General features: G+C 58.0%; 2 protein-coding genes across 5 annotated transcripts in view; one reads left to right on the top strand and one right to left on the bottom strand.

The window, feature by feature from the left end:
- The first annotated feature begins 1,949 nt into the window (after positions 1-1,949).
- MYBPH (myosin binding protein H) lies at positions 1,950-11,719 on the top strand. 3 transcript variants are annotated; one of them, XM_082702048.1, is made up of 11 exons: positions 1,950-3,033; positions 3,142-3,276; positions 4,031-4,198; positions 6,632-6,720; positions 7,069-7,264; positions 7,447-7,586; positions 8,160-8,319; positions 9,601-9,737; positions 9,869-10,061; positions 10,381-10,427; positions 10,864-11,719. In XM_082702048.1, exons 1-10 carry the CDS (start codon positions 2,793-2,795, stop codon positions 10,395-10,397), a joined length of 1,476 nt encoding a protein of 491 aa, XP_082558174.1. In that variant the 5' UTR covers positions 1,950-2,792; the 3' UTR covers positions 10,398-10,427; positions 10,864-11,719. The 3 variants fall into 3 exon arrangements, with proteins under 3 accessions (XP_082558174.1, XP_082558172.1, XP_082558173.1); XM_082702047.1 differs by having other exon boundaries at positions 1,957-3,033; positions 9,869-11,719; XM_082702046.1 differs by having other exon boundaries at positions 1,955-3,276; positions 9,869-11,719.
- Positions 11,562-20,835, bottom strand: part of ADORA1 (adenosine A1 receptor) — a 31,139-nt gene continuing 21,865 nt past the window's right edge. For both annotated transcript variants that reach the window (XM_082702070.1, XM_082702069.1), the window contains exon 3: positions 11,562-13,472. In XM_082702070.1, coding sequence (XP_082558196.1) covers positions 12,833-13,472 — 640 coding nt within the window. In that variant the 3' untranslated portion in view covers positions 11,562-12,832. The remainder of the gene's footprint in view (positions 13,473-20,835) is intronic.

Below are 20,835 nucleotides of genomic sequence, written 5' to 3'. Positions count from 1 at the left end.
GGTCCTTAACCCAAGCAGGGACGAGGCTGCTGTGCTCAGGCGGCCTGGGGACATGAGATGGCAGGCAAGAGGGCCAGGAATACAGATGTGACCGGATGGGCTCAGAAAACCTACAGGTCTTCCAGCCTTTATGATGTAGAGATGCTCTCATCCGGTTGCTAGAGAGTTCCCAGGGCCCCAGGCATGCATTGTGTCCAGAGTCCAGAGGCACACTCCAAAATCAAAGAGAATTTATGTGCGGATTCCCTCATGTTCCAACCATCCGTGATTTGGCCTAGTGGTCTGTGACACTAGTTTGAGGGGTAGGGAAGGAAGTACCTATTGGCCACCCTGAAATCTGAACCAGCTGGAGCTGAACAGATGCAGCTGATCCCAAGGTCACAGCCTTGCTAAAGGCAAAGAAAGCAAGAACTTGGCCAGAGACTCAGGGTGGTACCTGGCATTTCATCATGGACCAGTGGGGCCAGGAATTCCCCAATCTCTGCTCTTTGCCCATCCCACCACACCAGGGTCTTCAAAACCCCCGGGGCTACAAGCCCTCCAGGACAGCCAACACCCCTCCCCCTCCCTAGAGCTGCCCTTCCCCCAGCCTGGGACAAGCTCTGTAGGGCTGACTCAGGGTCCGGCAGAGTTAGTCACATTCACTTATAGCTGCGGAGTCAGAGGCCAGGGATGGGGATCGGGTCTCCAGGGCCCGCCTCCTGCCTGGCAGGACACTGAGTCACCTGGCAGAGGGCACGGGCACCCAGGCAGGGCCCGACCCAGGCCCTCCACTGCCACTCCACAGCGAGGAGAGCCAGCCGTGAAAGGCAGCCACGCTCCTGTGTGGCCAGCCCTAGGGAAGGGGGAGAGGCTGCGTGTGGCCAAGGGCCGTGAATAAATGACATGTGTATTTACTTTTAAATGCCAAGATGTATGATACATGCTAAAGAGGGCACAGAATGGATATGTTTCATTTAAAGAATTACTAACTGGTGCGGGGTGCCTGGGTGGCTCGGTAAGTTAAAGCCTCTGCCTTTGACTCAGGTCATGATCACAGGGTCCTAGGATCGAGCCCCGCATGGGGGGGTCTCTGCTCAGCGGGGAGCCTGCTTCCCCCTCTGTCTCTGCCTGCCTCTCTGCCTACTTGTGATATCTCTCTCTGTCAAATAAACAAATAAAATCTTAAAAAAGAAAGAAAGAAAGAAAGAAAGAAAGAAAGAAAGAAAGAAAGAAAGAAAGAAAGAAAGAAAGAAAAGAAAAGAAAAAGAATTACTAACTGGTGAAAACCTGTGTAAACCCCCACCCCAGGAAAAGAAGTGAAACCTTAGTAGTGCCCCCCAAAACCTCCCCAGCACAGACACCCCGTCCTCCGCCTGGAGGCAGCCACTCCTGACCTCCCCTGCCTCCCTTCGGCATCTTACCACCTACAGAAACCCCTGGAAGAAGAAAGCCTGGGGTTGCCTGAGTTTGAATTTAAGATGGACCAGGTCCCACGGTGCTTGAGCCTTCCTCCTCCTGTGCACCATGAAACTGTTAGATCCGTTAGGTCGCCTGGGGCTGCAGTTGGCTCGTCCTGTCCTGTAGTTTGGATTATAGGTGGTGGGCACATGGTCACGGGGAGCTGCGGAGGGCCAGCTGCTTTCCCCAGGTTTGGGCTATTACGAATAACACGGCTGTGCACATTCGCATGCGTGGCTCCTGGGCACAGGTGACACTTTGCAGGGCTGTCACTGCTGGGTCGCAGACATGCCCATTTCCCATTTTTACCAGATCCCATCACCCTTTCTCCAAAGGGGTGTGTTCGACTGCTGCTCCCACCCGCAATGACGGTTCCCATGGCCTCCCCTCCTCCCTGAAACATGCTATTTTCCGGCTTGTTAAATGATTACCAGTCAGAACGTTTTACTGGGTGAATGAATCCATGAGTAGACGTTTGCTTGTACTTGCCTCATAACACCCCCTGTACACCCCCCGCCCCCCGCTTCGAAGAGCCTAGAAGTTTCAGAGTGCTGTCTTCCTCTGGGGTCCCTTCCAGCTCTGCCTCATGCCTTTATCTCACTGCCAAGGGCTAGGGGGTTGTCACAGGGACTGGGGAGACTTGGTCCTCTCCAGCCTCTCCAGCCAAAGCAGTAACCAGGGGTCTTAGGTCCCCTTCCTGGGGTCCCACTGCTGGAAGAATCTTCCTCCAACCCACCTTGGATATCGCAATCCCCTCCTGGTCTAGAACCCTCAACCCCACACAGCACATGGGAGAGTGTCCAGGGCATGGGAGGCCGAGGGGAGTGTGGGATCCCAGAAACAAAGCTGGGAGTGCTCCCCCGGGGAAAACTGTTTCAGGCTGTCTGGGTCCCAGCACCCAGGCGGAGAAGCCCCGGGGACAAGAGGCTCCACAGAGACCAAACACAAGAAGCATGACCTGGGTTCCTTCTCCAGATGGAAGCTCTTGTCCCCGTTGCCCTAACCCCTGGCACCGGCTCTCGGCAATGCCCCTTCTCACCCATCTGGGCCGTCCTTCCCTCCGGGCTCCAACACCCTGGCTGCTGAGATCCAGTCGGAGTGATGGACGAGCTACTGCGCTCCTCAAGGGACCCTGCGTTCCTCCCCCAGAGCTATTCCTGGCCGAGGCATCTCCCTGCCCCCCAGTCCCCCTGCCTGACCTGACCCCACAGCTGGGAATCATCCTTTGGCTGGGGGTGGGGCTGCCCTGGCTATATAAGCCTGGACCTCGGTGTCCTGGCACCCTGGAGGCCCAGCTCCTCTCCCACTGACCCCGGCACACTCCAGCCTGACCACAGCCAGCCAGCCCCGCAATGACTGAGAAAGCCACCTCGGAGGCCCCCGACTGTGGTCCAGAGGAGTCTGCCTCTGAGTCGGCCCAGGCGCCCACCACAGAGCCCGCTGGAGAAGTGGCAGCGTTGGAGTCTGCCGGGGAAGAACGGGCTCCCACGCCGCCACCGGAGCCGGCTTCTCAGGCCCCAGCGCCTGCAGCCCCCACGGCCCCCACGGCCCCCACGGCCCCCCAAGCCACTAAACCCGCACCTCCAAGTGAAGGTGACAAGAGGCGGGCCAGTTGGAGGAGGGAAGCAGGCATGGCAGGGAGTGCGGCGGGGGAGAGGTCCCCACCACAGACCTCCTCATCTCCCCCTACTTCTCCCTCAGACGTGCCCAGCGCCCCACTGCTGTTCGCCTTGGAGGATGTGAGCGACAGCTCGGTGACCGTGAGCTGGGAGCCACCGGAGAGCCTAGGGAGGCTGGGGCTCCAGGGCTACGTGCTGGAGCTCTGCCGAGAGGGAGGTGAGCTCTGGGCTAAGCCCTGTGTACCCCCAGGGGAGGTGGGCTTGTGGGTGTCGTGGAGACAGGCCCCAGCCCCTGCAGCTGGGCCAGTCTTGGGGGGACATACCAAAGGAGAAAGTGCAAGTGGTCCCCTCAACCCGCTCACCCACCGCTTCTTGCTCACCCCATGGATCTCTGAGGCAGGGGGGTGTCCAAATGACACCCCTCTGGGAGACCCCCACCCCCATCCCCCAGCTCCAGGGATCCTCTGAATGAGTAACAGGGAGAGAAGGGTCGGGGCCGCTGGGGTGCTGCCCTAATGAGAGGTGCTGAATCCTGGGGGAGCCTGCTTGGGGGGCAAGCGGGAGTGGGGAACAGAGAAGCTGGGAGTGGGAAGACTTAAGAGGAAAAGACCGGGAAGAGAAACAGGGAAACAGGGCAGTGGCCCAGTTCCTGTTGCCCCTGTCCTGTTCACCTTCATGGTGGCCAAGTTCAGCCTGGCTTACGCCTTTGCTCTTACCTTACTGTGTGACTTGGCACATGTGTCCCACCCTCTCCAGACTCTAGCGATACCTTCTCTGAGCATCGTTCCAGGGTTCTCACACCAGGTATCTTTGATACCGTTTGACAAGAAGTCAGGGAAAGAGAGCAAGGGGGAAGTAAGGCCCAGGGAGGGAGGTCGGCTGCCCCAGATCACCAGGGAGGAGAAAAGCCCCACTGAGACGGATGCCGGTGATCATGAAGCCGGGGCCTTGCCTGCTGTCCATTTCTCCAGCCTCAGAGTGGGTGCCCGTGAACGCCCGGCCCCTGATGGTGACCCAGCTGACCGTGCGGAACCTGGCTCTGGGGGACAAGTTCTTCCTGCGTGTGGCTGCGGTGAGCTCTGCGGGGACTGGCCCGCCAGCTGTGCTAGAACAGCCTGTCCACATCCAGAAGCTCATCGGTAAAGCCCATCCTTTCATCTCCTGCTCCCCAGCCCTTCCCAGGCACCTTGGGTGATAGGTAGGGAAACGTGAGGCTAAGGCGCAGAGGACACAGGACAGTCATCGTCCCCCATCTCACCCTCACGTGCACAAGCCACATGCTATCACCCATCTTGCCTTAAGAAAGTTCCAAGTTCCTCAGTAGCAAGCCTCTGGAGGCCAAACAGGCCATTTCCCTGAGCGGCCCAGCCCCCAAACATTTTGAAAGGGGCTCCCAGAACCCCAGAAATGAAAGTTCAAGCTCCCCAGGTCACCTGCCTCAGCGTCCCAATGCTAAGAGCCATTCTGTTCTTCCTCCTGTCTAATCGGAATCCCTCCAGCGACCGGGGAAGCTCATCTTTTGCCCCTTTTCTGCTCGTGTCCTATGGACTGGGTTCCAGATCCTCCCAAAGATTTTGGAGTAGAGAGAAGTCTTTGCTTGCCTCTTATCCCACCACGTCTCTGGTGGGAGAAAGACGGGAGCCTGCAGGCCTGCGAAGTGGTCTCCATCCCCAGAGGGCAACAGTGTGCGGGGACCTTGGAGGCCAGCTGCTGTCCCTTTGCTAAGAGTTCTATTTGCAGGGTGCATTAGCCTCAAGCCTACCCTTGCTCCCTTCCCGGAGCCGATCGGGTTTCAGTCTGTTAATGGCAGTGAGTCATTTAGGCTGATCTGAGGTCTCTGGGGACAGCCCAGGGCCCAGGGTGAAGAGAGATACAGGCCAGCAGGTGGCCTGAGGCCTTCTCTACCTTCCTTCTTGTTCCCCCACACCCTCTGGCCCCCAGAGTTTGGGACAAAGCCTCCAAAAAGAGTGGGCTTCAGAGCCACAGGAGAGGTCACATTGGGATTCAAAGAAATACTTCTCAACTTCAGCGCCCAAGAGATGTGGGAAGCATGGGGCCAGGGAGATTAGAATCATAGACTGTGACAGCTTGTCCCTCCAAGCCAAGCAGGTCCCAAGGGACCCAAGCACTCCTTGAGGTCATTGAGCCTATTAGCAGCAATTCCAGAACCTGCCTCCCACACAGGACCATTCCTGTGTCACCAAGCATCGGGGAGTCTTCTCTGTTACCCTCCCATCCTTTGAGTCTGGGCGAGCAGCCACTGTATGGACAGGTGGGCTCTGGCCTGGAGGTGCCAGGAAGCCCTCCTGACCGGGAAGATGCTGGAACTATGCCAGGAGATCAGACTCTGAGAGGGTACAGAGGTCAGGGCCCTCTACTCCAAGGCCCAACCTGGAGGGAGCCAGCCAGACTCAGCACCCACGACTCCATTAAAATTCCTCTGGCAGGAGAGAAGGGGATTTCCTGGAGAGAAGGGCGGGCCGGGGGGGGGGGGGCTGTGAACAAACGGGGACCAGCCAGGCCCTCCTCACGGGCAGGGCAGGGTGGGGACCTTGTCCAGAATCCTCAGCTGCTCAGCTGTCCCTTCTTAGCCACCTGGAGCTGCCAAGCATTCCTGGCCCCCTGCAGCTGCCCCTGGAGCACTTCACTCCTTATGCTCCTAGGGCCAAGTGCCTGCACAGCTAATCCTCGGAGACACAGTGTTCCTTCTCACCGCCTCCTCCCCTCCCGCCTGTGTGCCACTGACCAACTGCTGCCACCTGTTTGCCACTGAGCAGCCCCCCGCTGCTCCTGCTCCTGTCCCCACCCCGGGGGGCACGATGGTGGCTGCAGCCTCCCTTGGAAGGTCCAGGGGCTTTGGTGTTTGCATCTGATTAGTCAGGAAGGTGGCTCCCCGCCCTAGCATGGGACTGAAGTGAGATTTCAGGAAGGACTTCCCAACTGCGAGACTGAAAGGTAGTGGGAGGGGCGACAGAGGTGAAGGGGGTAAAACGGCTCCAGCCTCATTTAAGAAGGGAAAAGATCCTAATCCTCCCATATGGCCCCTGACAGAGAAATGGGCAAATGGATCTCCTAGGAGCTTCTCTGGAGGTTCTGGGCTGCTGTGGAATGGAGGGGGCTGGATTAGGAGGAAGAAGGCATGGCCACCTTTCCCCAGAACGAAACGCAGAAAGCAGGCCGGCAGGTGCAGCACCTGCTCCCCACTAGGGGGGGCCAAGGAGCCGTCCAGGACCCATCTGGAGCCCAGGAATGCCTGGGCTGCAGAGTAAATCCCAGCCTTGGCAGGCTCAGGGCGCCAAGGGAGTGCCCGGGATGCTTACTAGTTCACACCATGGGGGCCCTGCCCTCCTGGAAGCTCCCCGCTCTCAACTCCCCAAGGGCCTCGGGGGATTTGGGCCCCGGGATCTCCACTAGTGAGCTTTGCCTTTCCCACAAGCAGGCAGCCCCAGAACACACCTAGGATCCCCCCTGCCCAGCCAGCAACCCTCACCGCTTGCTTCCTACACCCTCCATGGTAGCCTCCAATCAGCAACCCCACGTTGTCCTAAACCCGGCCTCTCCCTTTGATGCAGAGGCCCCCAAGATCCGAGTCCCCCGCCACCTTCGTCAGACCTACATCCGCCAGGTGGGAGAGCCAGTCAACCTGCAGATCCCCTTCCAGGTAAGTGCGGCCCCTGCTCAGGATAACAGCCTGGATGGAAATCAGGGTCCCTACTTGATGCACGGCAGAGGGACGCTGGAAATGTCAGGATCCTCATGGGGGTCAGTCCTCGTGGACCCACCAGGGGAGCTTCACCCTCCCTCCATTGTACACATGACTCAGTTGTGATTCTCCAGCCTGTGGATGGAGTAGGTGGTCCTAGGGCTGGCTGGACCCCTGGAGAGGGAGGCTGTGAGCAGCACCTGCGTCTCCTGGGAAGAGCTGATGGGGCCAGCTCCGGAGGTCCCCGGACTTGAGTGGGCAGGGGGATGCTGGCATCTCCTGTACCTGAGAGCTCCTCCCTCCCAGGGCAGTCCCAAGCCTCAGGTCTCCTGGACCCATAATGGCCACGCCCTGGACAGCCAGCGGGTGAATGTGCGCACCGGGGACCAGGACTCCATCCTCTTCATCCGCTCGGCCCAGCGCTCCGACTCGGGCTGCTACGAGCTCACCGTGCGTCTGGAAGGCCTGGAGGCCAAGGCAGCCATCGATATCCTGGTGATTGGTATGAGACCAGGGGAGGCAGGGCTGCCTTGCACGGGACCCAGAGACCCCACCTCCTACCCCAGAGCTGGTGGCTGACGGGATCAGGCCCGGGAGCGTGACAGGAACCAGATCGTGGGTGTGGGGAATTTGCAGCAAGCCCAGACCTGCCCCTCATCCCGCCTTCGCACTCTGGTCCTGCAGAGAAACCTGGACCCCCCAGCAGCATCCGGCTCCTGGACGTCTGGGGCTGCAACGCTGCCCTTGAGTGGACACCGCCCCAGGACACAGGCAACACAGAGCTCCTGGGCTACACTGTGCAGAAGGCAGACAAAAAGACAGGGGTGAGGCCTGCTGGAGCAGAGTGGGGCGGGACTGGGGGAAGTGGCCAAGGTGGCCAGGAAGGCCCAGCCCTCCAAGAGTCCAGGGACCAAGTTCTAGTCTAACTACCTTTAACCTGACTCCTCGTATGACTTTTTAGCAAGATCCCTTTCCTCTGTGGGCCTCAGTTGCCTCCTGAAGACTGCAAGAGGGGCTCTGGGAGGCCCTTCCAGGTCTAGAGCAGCGCTTCTGGAAATGTAATGTGCCAATGAGTCACCTGGGAATCTTGCTAAAATGCTGATTAACTTGGTAGGTCTGGGGCGGGCGCTGAGATCCCGCACCTCCCAGGAGTTCCCAGGTGATTCTGACTTGGCACGTTCTCAGACCACACTTGGAGTAGTAAGAATCTAGAACTCTCCAAGGACCCCAGTGAGGTCATCTGAGTGCTCCAGGGACCCCTTCTCCCAAAGCTGGATGGCTCAGCTCCCTTGGGATAAGGCATGGAATGAGCCCCTCTGAGGAAGGGGCTGCAGGGCGAGCTGGGAGGGGAAGGGCAGGGGTCTGAGGAGAGGATGACCGGGCTGGGGTCCCCGCAGCAATGGTTCACGGTGCTGGAGCGCTACCACCCGACCACCTGCACCATCTCTGACCTCATCGTGGGAAACGCCTACTCCTTTCGGGTCTTCTCCGAGAACCAGTGCGGGCTCAGCACCTCGGCTGCGACTACCAAGGAGCTAGCCCACATCCAGAAGGCAGGTGGGTCTGGGCCCGGGACCAAAACCAAGTCAGGCCTGCCTGACGCACCCCCTCTGCCTGCCCCTGGCTGGGCTCGGCCTGTCCGGGGGCATCAGCACCCCTCCTGGTGGGCTCCTCACGGGTGCGGCTCACCAGAGTGTCCTCTGCCCTCTGCGTCCTGACTCTGCAGCAATGCACATGCTCACCCGTTCCCACGAGGGACTGTACAGAAGTGGATGTGGTGGACTGATTTTAACAAACACATCAGAGCAAACCCATGGGAAGGAGACGCGTCTCCCGGGAGGCTGCGCGTCTATTCCAAAGTTGCTGGTGGCTGCCGACATCACAGGGGTCACAGGGGCTCGCGCATGGTGTCCCAAGGGAACTACTCTGGGGGGCAGGATGCGTGGGGAGGTAGAGTCCGGTGAGTTGGCTCAAACACAAGCCTTCTGACCCTCATATAACACCACAGAGATGGACAGGAGAGATAAGGGTATTTACTGTGTCCACACAGCCCTGTGACATGCTTGCGTCAAATATGAAATGTCAAACCCTTGTTCCCTGTCACCCTGCGATCTCCGGGCCTCCTCTCCCCCCACCGCGGAGTCTGTGTGGGCTCGGGAAAGCACACGCAAATCTTTAACACCAGCCTGTGCTGCACAGAGCTAGGAAGACATTTTTGTTTAAAAAAGGAAAACCAGTCAGATCTCCAAAGACGAACAGAAATGAAGGGTGTGTCTCTTGGTTACAAGTCCTCAGCCTCAGCCAAGAGCATCTCATCTACCCAGTCTTCCTGCCCGTTGCCCTCTCTGTCTTCTCCCTGACCCACCCAGGCACGGTGCCGGCATTCCTCTGCCTCTTTGAGGCCTTCTGTCTCTCAATTCCCACATGCTATCCACGCCTGGCTTCTCGAGAGCCTCCCGAGAGCTTCCCCGCCGTGGAGCTCCCGCATTCCACAGCAACAATGAAATGGCTTGTCTCCTGACCTCGCTGATGCGAAGATCGTCCTCCAGACCACCAGCTCTCTGCCCAAAGAGCCACGGTCATCACGTGATTGTCTACCCTTTAAGCCCCAAACGGCCAAAGTCATATTGGGCAAGTCACTCATCCATGAAGGGCCTTAGTTTCCCATCTGTCAAGTAGTAATCACAAACTCGCTCTTGCAGAGGGACGCTATGTAGATTAAATAAGACATCTAAATGTAAGCTACAGTGATTATTTTAGGAAAATGGATGAAGTCAGTTCTAGAACTGACTTCATCCTGGAATCTCAAATTTGCCCCCTTTTATCCTCTGAACCCAGATATTGTTGCCAAACCAAAGGGGTTTGTGGAGCGAGACTTCTCCGAAGCCCCCTCATTTACCCAGCCCCTGGCTGACCACACCTCCACCCCCGGCTACAGCACTCAGCTCTTCTGCAGCGTCCGAGCATCACCCAAGGTTAGGGCTGAAGCCCCTCTGTGTCCTGGGCAGGTGGGGGCAGGGGGGATGAGGAATCTTCCCAGGCAGCAACTTCAAAGCCCATCCCAGCCCACAACCTCCTCAGCTCTCCTCTGACCATGCCCCCCTAGCCCAAGATCATCTGGATGAAAAACAAGATGAACATCCAGGGTGACCCCAAATACCGCGCCCTCTCTGAGCAAGGCGTCTGCACCCTGGAGATCCGGAAGCCCAGCCCCTTTGATTCCGGGGTCTACACCTGCAAGGCTGTCAACGTGTTAGGGGAGGCATCTGTGGACTGCCGGCTGGAGGTCAAGGGGAAAGGTATGGGGAACGTCCTTCCCTAGGGACCGTCCCTTCATAGAGGCCACTTCTTCCCCTGCTGGGCTAGATGAGGCTGGGTGCTGGAAATCAAGGCAAGACAGAGGGCTAGTAAAGATGGAGAGGTCCGGCTGGTGGAAGGATTTTCCAAGTGGGAGGACGGCCCAATGTAGGGAACGGAGGTAGCAGAGTCTGTCACCCAAACTGATCGACTGCCTGGGGTGAAGATGTATAGCCTTGAGCTCCTCTCGTCCCATTCCCTCCAACTCGGGTCCCCTGCAGGTACGCCCCTCCCCCACTCTGACTGTGGCATTTTTTCCAGCGTCAGCCACACACTGAAGAGCGACAGGAGGCTGGGCGAGGAGGATGGTAAATGGCTGGGCCCGGGGCCTCTGGGGACAGAGTCAGAGCTGGGGGTGGAGGGGACAGAGTCAGAGCTGGGGGTGGAGGGGACAGGGGAAGGTGGCAGTTCCTTCTGCGGACAACTCTGCTGTCCCTGGCAATGTGCACATAGGACAGGGTTCTAGTCCAGGGCATTCCGTTGGGCCTGTTTCCTTTTCAGCAAAGAGGGGCAACATCCTGTGTCCCACTTTCCCTCCCAGTTGGTTCTGAGGCTCCAGACAAGTAGGGGAGGATCCCAAAGCTGCAGGGGCAGAGCTAAGTGCTGAGCATTGGGCCCTTGGGGCGGGAAGTCTGGGAAGGAAAGAGGGCCTCTGTGTCCCTCTGCCCCATCTCACTGCTTCAGTAGGACAGGAAGAGCCCAGCTCTGTCAAACCCTGGGCTCATGAAGCGTGTTCTCTGCCAGGTGCTGCACACCTAGGGGGTCGGGCCCACAAGACTCAGAATCAAGCTCCATGAATGCCCCAGAGCCCCGTTTCCATGGTGACGGCTGAGGGCTTTGCTCCCTGGTACCTGCCTAGTCTCCCTCCCCCAGAGGCTGGAGCCCAGGAGCCAGGAGTAGGCCTGGCAGGCCCCAGGCCAGGCTTCCTGGGCACAAGGGGGCCTGGAGGTGCAAAGATTGGAGTGCCCCTGCAGAGCGGTGCATTCTGGGTGAGAACCGTTCAAATAAAAGTGTGTGATGTGTTCCGGTGCCAGGGCCTCTGACAGTGAGCATCGTTGTGATGGGGGAGGGGTTGTGTCACAATGAGGGGGGTGGAGCACGTCGTCACCACGAGGAGGTGTCCACAAATGACACCAGGAGGAAGGTGCCAGTGGGAGGGGACTCAGGATGTAAGTGGGGTTTCCAGGTTTCCAGACAAGAGATTTTTTAGCATCTGGCTTTCACATTCAGGGTTTGCTATGCCAAGAGCATAGCTATAGGAAGAGACACACTCTTCTCTAGAAACTTCTTTGCTCTGAATGCCTCCATATCTCCCCTCCCTGCACCACCCCCCTTCGGTCTGGTCCGTGCTTCTCCCGCATGCCACCACTGCTCTCCTCCGCTGAGGTCTTCTGCTGCCCTCAGATGGTGGTGGGGGTGGGTATCCAGGGGCATGCTGTCAATCAAGTTTCACAGTCTTTATTAGTCAGGAGGCCCTCCCTGGGAGCCAGGGAACATCCCACCTCCAAGAACGGGCGGGGCCTGGAATCACGCGCAGAACCCGCCCCCTCCCCTCTGTACAAACCCCGCCCTCCAGCTTGGCCGAGGGTGGACACTTCCCTAGATGCTCTAAAGCCTACACCGTGCCACAGAGCTCCAAAGCCCCTGAAAACTGTGCTCAGTGCCAGGGACGCTGGGGACATTTAAATGCCAGCAAGCTCTTTCTGCCTCCCCCTCAGCGGTGTGGTCTCCCCTGGCCTGTTCCAGTCTGGCACAAGTCACTCCAGCACTTTCCCTTGTCCACCCCCTCCGCAGGCAGGCTTAATGCTCCTTCGTGTTGTCATTTCTGGGGCTCTCCTCTCCATCTGGCCCAGAAACAGCAGAGATGGGTGTCACTTAAGAGAGTCCAGGCCATCATCAGGGCCCAGTGGACAGGTAGTTACCGCCCAGGCCCCTTCTTGGGACGTCCGGGGCCCGAGCAAGGGCTCAGTGCTGCCACCTGGTGGCTGTATGAGGCCTGCACTTCAACTCCACATGAGCTCTAAGGGGCTTGGAGCCCCACCCCAGTTCAGGGTCCCAGGGCTAGTGGAGAATAAAGCAAAAGTTGGGAATGATTTCTGGACCTGCTCTTTCTGCCTCTCCCAAGTATAAACCTGGGCTCTCCAGGGCAGGGAGAGCAGGCACCCAGGCACCCAGCATGGCTAGGAGCTCAGGGTCCTGGGAGGCGGACACTGAGTTTCCTTGATTCCTGCCTCTCAGTGGCTCTGCCAACTTCTCCCACAGCAAGAAGAGAAGGCAAGACCACGATGTCCAGTTCCTCTCCCTCCCTCCATCTTGGAGGGGATCCTCTCCTTTCCTCAGGCTTCCCAGGGTTGCCCCACTACCACCAGAGACAAGCAGGCTCCCCCAACTGCCATGGGAACCCCAGCTTGCCCTCCCAGCCCACATGGCCCCTTTGCAGCCTCAGGCTCCCCAGGTCCGTTCCAGCCCAAAGCTCTGGGCTCTCTGCATGATGGTCACATGGCTGGGGAGGCTCAAGCCACTTTCCTCCTCTCCTCAGGTTCCCTGGTTCCTTCCCCACGGACCGCCCTCCCAAACCTCCTCCAGGACCTGAGCTGCAGGGCACCCACACCCCACAGCCCTGCCAGGAAGGCTCAGGAGTGGGACCAGTGGGGAGGTGGGACTGGGCTGATGCCCCCAATGTGGGCAGCCAGGTGGGAACAGAAGGTGGAGTCTAGTCGTGGGGCCCCTCTTCTGGGGGGTCCTCGTCAATGGGGGGTGAGGGCTGGCAGCGGAAGTGGTCATTCCAAATCTTAAGGAAGGTGACCCGGAACTTCTGGATGCGGAAGGCGTAGACGATGGGGTTCATGGCTGAGTTGCCGTGAGTGAGGAAGATGGCGATGTAGATGAGGACGCTGGGCTTCCGGCAGGAAGGGCAGAAGAGGGTGATGCAGTTCAGAATGTGCAGAGGCAGCCAGCTGAGGGCGAAGAGGAAGAGGATGAGGGCCAGCGACTTGGCGATCTTCAGCTCCTTCCCGTAGTACTTCTGCGGGTCCCCGGAGGAGGCCGACACCTTCTTGTTGAGCTGTTTGCGGATCAGGTAGAAGACCTCCAGGTAGATGAGGACCATGAGCAGCAGCGGGGGCAGCACCCAGACAAAGAAGTTGAAGTAGACCATGTACTCCATGCTGATGACCTTCTCGAACTCGCACTCGATCACAGGCTCGCCCTCGCTGCCGTTGGCCGCCCAGGCCCGCTGCACCTCCCCCAGCCTGTTCCAACCGAACAGGGGCGTCAGGCCCACCACGAAGGAGAGAATCCAGCAGCCAGCGATGGCCACCGCCGCCCTCCGGGGAGTCACCACCGTCTTGTACCTGGGGGAGGGGAGGGCAGAGTGTGAGTCCCCCCACGTAGGCTCCGCCAGTCCCCAGGGGTCTCTGAGAGGAGGGCCCCTTCCCAGCCAGGGCCCAGGGAGTGGGGAGCTGCAGGTCTTTGGCTAGAGGTCCAAGACTTCAGGATCTAGGATTTGGGCCAGAGCTTGCGACACCCTGGCCATCCCGCCTGCAGCAGATGGGAAACCTGGTTCACGTAAAAATCATGAAGAACAAAAAAATCAAGATAAAAATCATAACGTAAAATAATAAAGGACCTCCTGCAGAAGTATCAATAAGATCACCAGAGTAAAACTCAGTCACATGTGCCTGGCACGTGGCTATTGGTCCCCTCATCCTTGCTGCGTGACAGTCCTTGCAAGGTAGGAAAGCCTTGACGGATGACTAAGTGGAGGTTGAAAGTATCACGTGATCTGCCCAAGGCCCCATGGAAGGCAGGAGCACTTTCCTGAGCCACGCTGACCCAAAACAGCCAGATCATTGGTGAAGCCCTCTTTCACTTAGGCCAAAAAGCCTTCCACAGCTCCCTCCTTCCGGCCCTGCCCCACCAGTGTCCCCTTCCCAGCTTACCTCCCCTTCCCCTTTCCAATCACAGCACAGTGCTCATCTCCTGAGGGCTTATGCTGCTGCACCAGCTCTGCATCCCCAAGCTAATGGGAGAATTATTCTCAGAAAGATACCTAATGCTCATGGAGCTTTTGTGGCCACCCAGGCACTCGCACGCAGGCACATGTAGGTCCATTTGCTCAGCAGAGCACCTGAAACACGGGTGCCTTCTGTGCCGGCACTGCTCCCTGTGCCTGGAGAACAGATCCCAGCCTCTCTGCACTCCCATTTTGGGTGAAGAGGCGGACGACACAATGTCCTGGGAGCTCTGCACTTCCCTTTAAGCCAGTGCAGCCGGCGGCCAGCATGGTCTTCTGCCCAGACGCTGCCCTGGAGCAAATGCCAGGGGATGGGGCCTGCCCGGCTCTGTGCCGAGGAGTCGGCTCAGCGCGGTCGCTTGCCCAGTTGTTATTTTCCAGTGCGGCTCCTGGAGGGAGCGCCCCCTGAGCCTGTAAGCCACTACTGAGACCCATGGGGGTGAAGGCAAAGCCTCCCCCCCCCCCCCGACGCTGGTCTCTTCTGTCCTGGGCTGCAGGATCAGAGGCTTTCTTTCTCACAGCGATGATGTTATGGCCCCTTTCACCCTGGACATCTGTCCACCCTCCAAAGCCCCCACTGCTCCAGAAGGCTTTACAGGGATGGGGAGGGGCATGCCTTGGCAGGGGTGGTAGGAGGAACCAGATCGCCATCAAGGAAGCAAGAACTACAAGGGATCACGGAACCTCTTTACCAATCTCATCATTCCAGTGGGGAAAGGAGGAACCTAGAGAAGCCCAAGACCTCACTGGGGCCCTTCCTCTGCCTTGTGATCATGGGGTCCTTGTGCCCCCAAAAGCACCAAGGTACTTAAAAAGCACCCAGTTCGCGTGTGTGTCTTTCCGTTTTCTTACACGTAATCCTTGCTATCTTGGAACGGAATCCCATTCCCGCCTTTCGGATCCCCGGCAGGAAGGCTGGCCTGGTGTACACGCTGGAAATCAACCTGTAATCTACTCGATCAACTCCCAACGAGACAGCGGACCCCGCTTCAGAGACTAAGGACCAGATGAGAAAACATAAGCGACAAAGTCTGTGAACAGCCCACGGATATTCCTGTGCCAGAGCCCCTACCCCTCCAAACCCCCAGTAACACTCACACTTGGAAAACCTCCAGCATCTCTAGATGCTCGGCCAACATGGCCTAACAGCTCTGCAAATATCTGGCTCAGGGCTCGGTAGTGATGGTCTCAAAGTGCCCTCCACACATCCTTGAGTGAAAGCAGCTCTGGGTGAATCTATGGGCCAAGACTGTAGGAGCGGCGATCAGTCTGCTGAGGGCTGAGGGACCCTGCCACGGCAGTCATGGGAGGCGGGGGCGGTTCTCCAGGTGAGCCTCAGCAGCTAATCAGGCTGCAGCTGCAGGAGGAAGGTGGAGGCCAGGCCCCTGCCCTGCCCCCCATCCTGGCCCATCGCGTGTATGATCTACATCACGTTTATTGTGCACAAAGCCCTTTATGTTCGTGCCTCAGGTCATCCCCGTAACCACCCCGTGATGCAGCACCTAACGGGATTACCACCTCACAGATTAGGAACCCCAGGCCCGGAAATGGCCCCAAATGACCCAGGTCTCCTGACTCCAAGACCAGCTCCTGCCGAGCACCAGGCTCATCGTGCGTCACTTAGATCTGGGATGGTTGGCAGATTGGGAATGTCCCTTTCCTAAGAGCTTTAAAATGGGAACATCCAGACCCTGTTCAAAGAGGGTGTGCCCAGAGATGGACAAGGTGACCTCGTGCTGCCGTGCAGCCTGAGGACTGGGGGTGGGGGGAGGCTGCCCAGGACCCACATCTGAGCGTCCAATGACCCACTGAGAGAAGACGTGGTCTTGACACTGACCCAGGTGCGAGGGAGGGAGGAGGCAGCGTCTCACTGGGGAGGCCCCCACTGCCCTCTTCCTGTCGCCCTTCCTGACAGCCTAGAGCCCCAAGGTTAAAGCTTTCCTGGGGCTCCTCCAGGGCCGGGTCCCAGCAGACCTGCAGCTTAGGGTATCAGTTCTCATCTGTTTTTCTTGCTATTTTCTCCATGGTGGGAAAGGACTGGACCCAGGACCTCGGCTGAGGTGGGGCAGGCTCTCACAGGAAGGGCTGCGCCCCAGGGCCAGGGAGAAACTCACCTCTCCCCACATGTGGGAAAGAGAAGCAGAGGCTGCAAGTCCAGCGGGGGGGGAGGGGGGAGCAGAAGGGGGGGCATGTTGAATGCGTCTCCAATGCTTGGGCTCTCCCTCCCAAGCTGGGGTCTGAGGCCTCACCACCCCCAGGACTGTGCTGGGAACGAGCCAGAGAGATGGCTGTCCTCAGGAGGGCGCAGTCTCTGGCAGACACAGGTGGGGAAGCAACAGAATGGGGACGCTGAAACACCAGGGGGCCTTGTCCACGGGCAAGCAGGGCGGGCCACTCCTCACCGAACCAGCCCCATCGTCTCCCGTGTCTCCCTCACAGTGCTTGGAACCCACCACGGGTGAGACGTTCCTTCGGGTTGAGAAGTGCCCCCCCACCCCGTGTGTTATTTCTGAAAGTCAAGACAGTACTCACTCCAGAGCGTGAGCTTATTGCCCTCAAGGTCCTGACGTGGTGATAACATGCAGACCGAGTACCTGGACGGCAGGAGGGCAGGAGAGGGAGAGCTTCAGGAAAGAGGTGGAAGGCGGTTCCTGGCCCGGCTGAGGGGGGATGTTTCTCCCGTCACAGATGCTGCCCGAGTTGGGTGTGGTTCAGGGGTGGGCACGGTGGGGGCCTACCAAGCCCACACTCAACAGGGCAGGGGAGGGGACAGCTTTGCCTCACCCCTGCTCTCTGGCAGGGCTGCCACACAGAACAGGGAGGTTCTGAAGGCTAACATGGCAGGAAGGGCCTTGAAAAATAACAGCTAACGGGTGCCTGGGGGGCTCAGTCAGTTGAGTGTCTGACTCTTGGTTTTGACTCAGGTCATGATTTCAGGGTTGTGAGATCGAGACCCGGGGCAGGCTCTGTGCTCAGCAGGGAATCTGCTTGAGATTCTGTCTCTCCCTCTCCCCCTCCCCCGCACTCATGTGTCTGCTCCCTCTCTCAAATAAACAAATCTTTAAACAGAAAGAAAAAATAACAGCTAACTGATCAGTAATAATGACAACAATAATGCTAACCAGAGCTAATATTTACTAATACTTTCCATGGGCCTGGCACTGACTAAAGGTAGTAAAGGTAGCCCCGTGAGTTAGGTATTATTATAATTATTATTTTCATTTTCTAATTATAGTAACTGAGACTCAGATTATGAGACCTGCCCAAGGTCCCTTAGCCACAAAGAGGTAGAGACAGAATTGCTAAGGTTCAGATCTGTCCAAGTCCAAAGCCCAGGCTGGACCCGGCTCAGGCAGTCCAATGGGATGGGGCGGAGAGGTTTGGAGGGTGTGGCCTCAGAGCAGCGGGAAGCCAGGTCGAGCTCCCTGGACTGACCAGGTCTGAAGATGCCATCAGACCTGCCTGGAAGCCTCCCTCCTCCCTCAGGTCTGAGCTCTTCACAGACCCTGGACTGCTCTGCTGAAGAGCTGCCTGTTTAGTGGCGGGGGCGGGGGGGATTGTTGGGGAAACGAAGCAAATACGGTACCTCCCTTTGACTCATTAAACGGATATTCCTTGAACACCTTTAGGTTCCAGGTACCAAGTGGTAAAGGTAGGGTTCAAAAATGCTGAAGAGAACAGGCTCTCATGAAAGTAACTTTCCAGGGGCAGGAGAACAAGAACTAGAGGTATCCACAAATAAAGGATCATTTCAGAGAGTGAAATCAATAGGGCCCCCCGAGAGTGAGTAGCGGGCAGCGGAGAGACCTCTCCGGGCAGGATATGCTGAACTGATCGCTAAATGATCACCAAGAACCACCCAGGCAAAGATTGTGGCGGGGTGGGGTGTGGGGGGGGGGGTGGTCAGAACCTTCCACACAGAAGATCCAGCAGGTGAAGGCGCTGAGGCTGGACAGCAAGGAGGAGAGAGCTGCTGGGGAGGCCGGTGAGGACAAGGGTCGGGTGGGTCAGTCCCAGCTGTGGTCAGGGACAGCCACCTAGGGCGGGGAGGGCCACAGTCAAGGGTCAGGGCTACATTCTAAGTGCAGGGAAGCCCCTGCAAGCCATGGGGTAATATCCTCCAATTTCTGTTTATAAAAGCTGAGTCAGACCGCCCTGTGGAGAACGTGTTGCAGCCGGGAAAGAAGACAACCAATCACACGTAGGCTACTTTAGCCATCCAGGCGAGACAGGAGGTGGTGCGCTCTAGTTGGCACGGCGGCTGGGGCGCAGTGGACGGCTTTGAGATGCACTTGGGAACGGACCCAACAGGATCTGCTGCCCAGTCTGGCTGTCCGGCTGACGTTAGGAATCAAGATGGTGCTCAGGTTTTGCTCCTGGCCACCAAGTAGAGAGAGATTCCATTTCCTGAGTCTCCCGGACCCCTGTCTCCACAAGGGGCTCCTCCCCTTAGTCTGAGCCCCAACCCCCTCAACCACGAGGTCCACACCACACTGCAGGACCCACGTTTGTGTCCCCCTGGGGGCCTTCGCCCTTCCTGCTCCTCTCACCTCATTCAGATCCCAGCTCAGATGTCGCCTGCTCAGAGAAGCTTCCCCGACCGGCCTGCGAAGACCTCCCCACCACTCTGTACCTCTCGCCGTGTGTAACTGTCTTGAGAGAGCTGATCACTTCCTGTCTCTCTCTCTCATTCTCCATATATAGGTTTGCACTGATCATCTGTTGCTCTCCAGAAGACTACCAGGTCCCTTTAGGACAGGGTCTCTATTTTGTTGGTTCACCCCTGCAACCCCAGTGCCGAGAACAGTGCAACTCTCTTTCTGCCGAAAAAACAAACACGTACGTGTCGCAAGGGGCAGGGGAGTCCTTACACCCACTTGCACAACCGCTTAAGATCTATTCAATGAGAAATAAAATTCCGTGATAAGTAAACATGATTTATTCAATCATTTGCGATTGATTGAGGACCTAGCCCGTGAGCACCTCTCGGGAACCAGAAGTGAAGAGGAACGCGTCGCAGCTCAGTTAGAGAAGGCCAGAGGAGGAAGGCTCAGCTGTCACCCTGGAAGCCATCACAGTGCCCTGGGTGAGAAGAAAAGTTCCCTGGGTCTCTCCCTGCCACACTGGGAGCTGTGGGGAGCCCACTGTTGACCTGGGAAACCACTGGAGCCCTACACAGGTCCTGCGACATAGGCTGCTCTGACGAGGGCCTCTGATGAGAAGCATGAGCCGGCGCCAGCCAGCACCCCCATGACAGCCCAGGCCCAGCACTGCCCGGCACACTGTGGGAACAACAGAGGTGCCCCTGGCCAGAACCAGTTTCCCCGGAGTCTTTCAGCCTATGGTCCGGAGAAGTCTTGTCTCCAACTCAAGCTAAGTCCTCATGGGACCCATGACCATGCCCAGGCCCCAGAGGTTCCTGTGCCCCATACATAGGGCCCTTTCACAGTTAGGATCACGTCCAGTCAAAGTCCCTGGCTAAGTGCGGAGGGCTGGCCTCTCCTGACCACAGCCTCAAAGAGGGGCTCTTTCCTGGACACCGCTGGTGACCGACTTTCAGGCTGACCCTGAGAATATGAACAAAAAGCCTCCTATGAACAGGAAAAGCTCTGAATGTCATCAGGTGATAAGCAGACCCTGAGACTTAGGCAAGAAAGAAACAGTTGACAGAGAAAAGAGAAGGGCAAGACAGAGAGGCCCTACAGAACTCTGTCTGGTGGACAGAGAACAGTCACACAGAAAAAGGTGCTCAGAGCAGCTGCTCTGCCACTGCTTGAACAAGGCTGGAGCATACTGGTCCTGAAGCCGGCTCTCCTCGGCCTACTCTCCTCGCCCTGCCCTGCTCTGGATCAGCCGGGCTGAGCCTCACAGGCTGCCTCTCCAGAGCTGCTGTATCAGCAGGGCCACAGGAGGCACTGGAGCATGGAAGGAGGAGAGAAAACCAGGATATTTCCACCTCTCTCTGCGCCTCGGGCAGCTGTTACATCTCCTCCCTGGCCTTACCTCCCAGCCAGCAGGCCCAACTCGGTTCCAGCTCTTCCCTTTGTCCTGCAGCCCAGGGCTAACTTCCCCTTGTTGCTAATCCCTGGTTTCCCTCACTATCCCCACAGGCTTCTGAGACACTTCGTCAACCGCATAACCAATTCCTCCAGTGTAAACACCTTAGGGACCTCTGAGCTCCAGGTTGGACCCTAGCGGCTCAGGAGTGAAGCCAGAGCGGGAAGAGCCAAGTGTAGTCATCACGAAGGACTCCCTGCCAGGGACAGCAGAGAATAGACCAGACTCTTAACAAATCCACGGGGACTCAGAAGGGAGAGAGAGAGAGAGCCACATGGTCAGTTTGGAAAAGGGTAGACACGGCTCTGTTGGATGACACGGGTGACGAAGTGTCCTGTCGACTGCCGAGGCCAGGGCTGGGTCGTCAGGCCCCGCTGGCCCTGTTCCCCAGGCATGTGGCCAGAGCCCAGGCCGAGGGCTGGAGTGGGGAGAAGAGAGCCGGATGCAGGGAGCATGTTTCTGTACCCCAGCAGTTTGGAGGGTCAGGAACTGAATTCTCCGTCTCTCCTTCCCTTGCCCTCTGCCCTCCGTGTCTGAGAAGAAGCAATGCTACAGAGCTCTGGCCCCCTCCCTCCTGCCTCCCTTTTCATTAAGGATCTGGGCCACTTGCAACGGGAAACCTGGATTTCCAGACCAGAGAAGTA

This window comes from Mustela nivalis (assembly GCF_964662115.1).
Source record: "Mustela nivalis genome assembly, chromosome: 16".
Taxonomy (NCBI): domain Eukaryota; kingdom Metazoa; phylum Chordata; class Mammalia; order Carnivora; family Mustelidae; genus Mustela; species Mustela nivalis.
Note: the sequence above shows the minus strand (reverse complement) of the source record. Positions and strands in the feature narration are given on the sequence as shown.

What these genes read in the sequence shown, in the direction of transcription:
- MYBPH (XM_082702046.1), top strand. Translation starts at nt 2,793, where the DNA reads ATGACTGAGAAAGCCACCTCGGAGGCCCCCGACTGTGGTCCAGAGGAG. An exon ending in ACCTGCAGATCCCCTTCCAG is followed by an intron (nt 6,721 to 7,068) that starts GTAAGTGCGGCC and finishes CCTCCCTCCCAG; the next exon opens with GGCAGTCCCAAGCCTCAGGT. An exon ending in CATCGATATCCTGGTGATTG is followed by an intron (nt 7,265 to 7,446) that starts GTATGAGACCAG and finishes CTGGTCCTGCAG; the next exon opens with AGAAACCTGGACCCCCCAGC.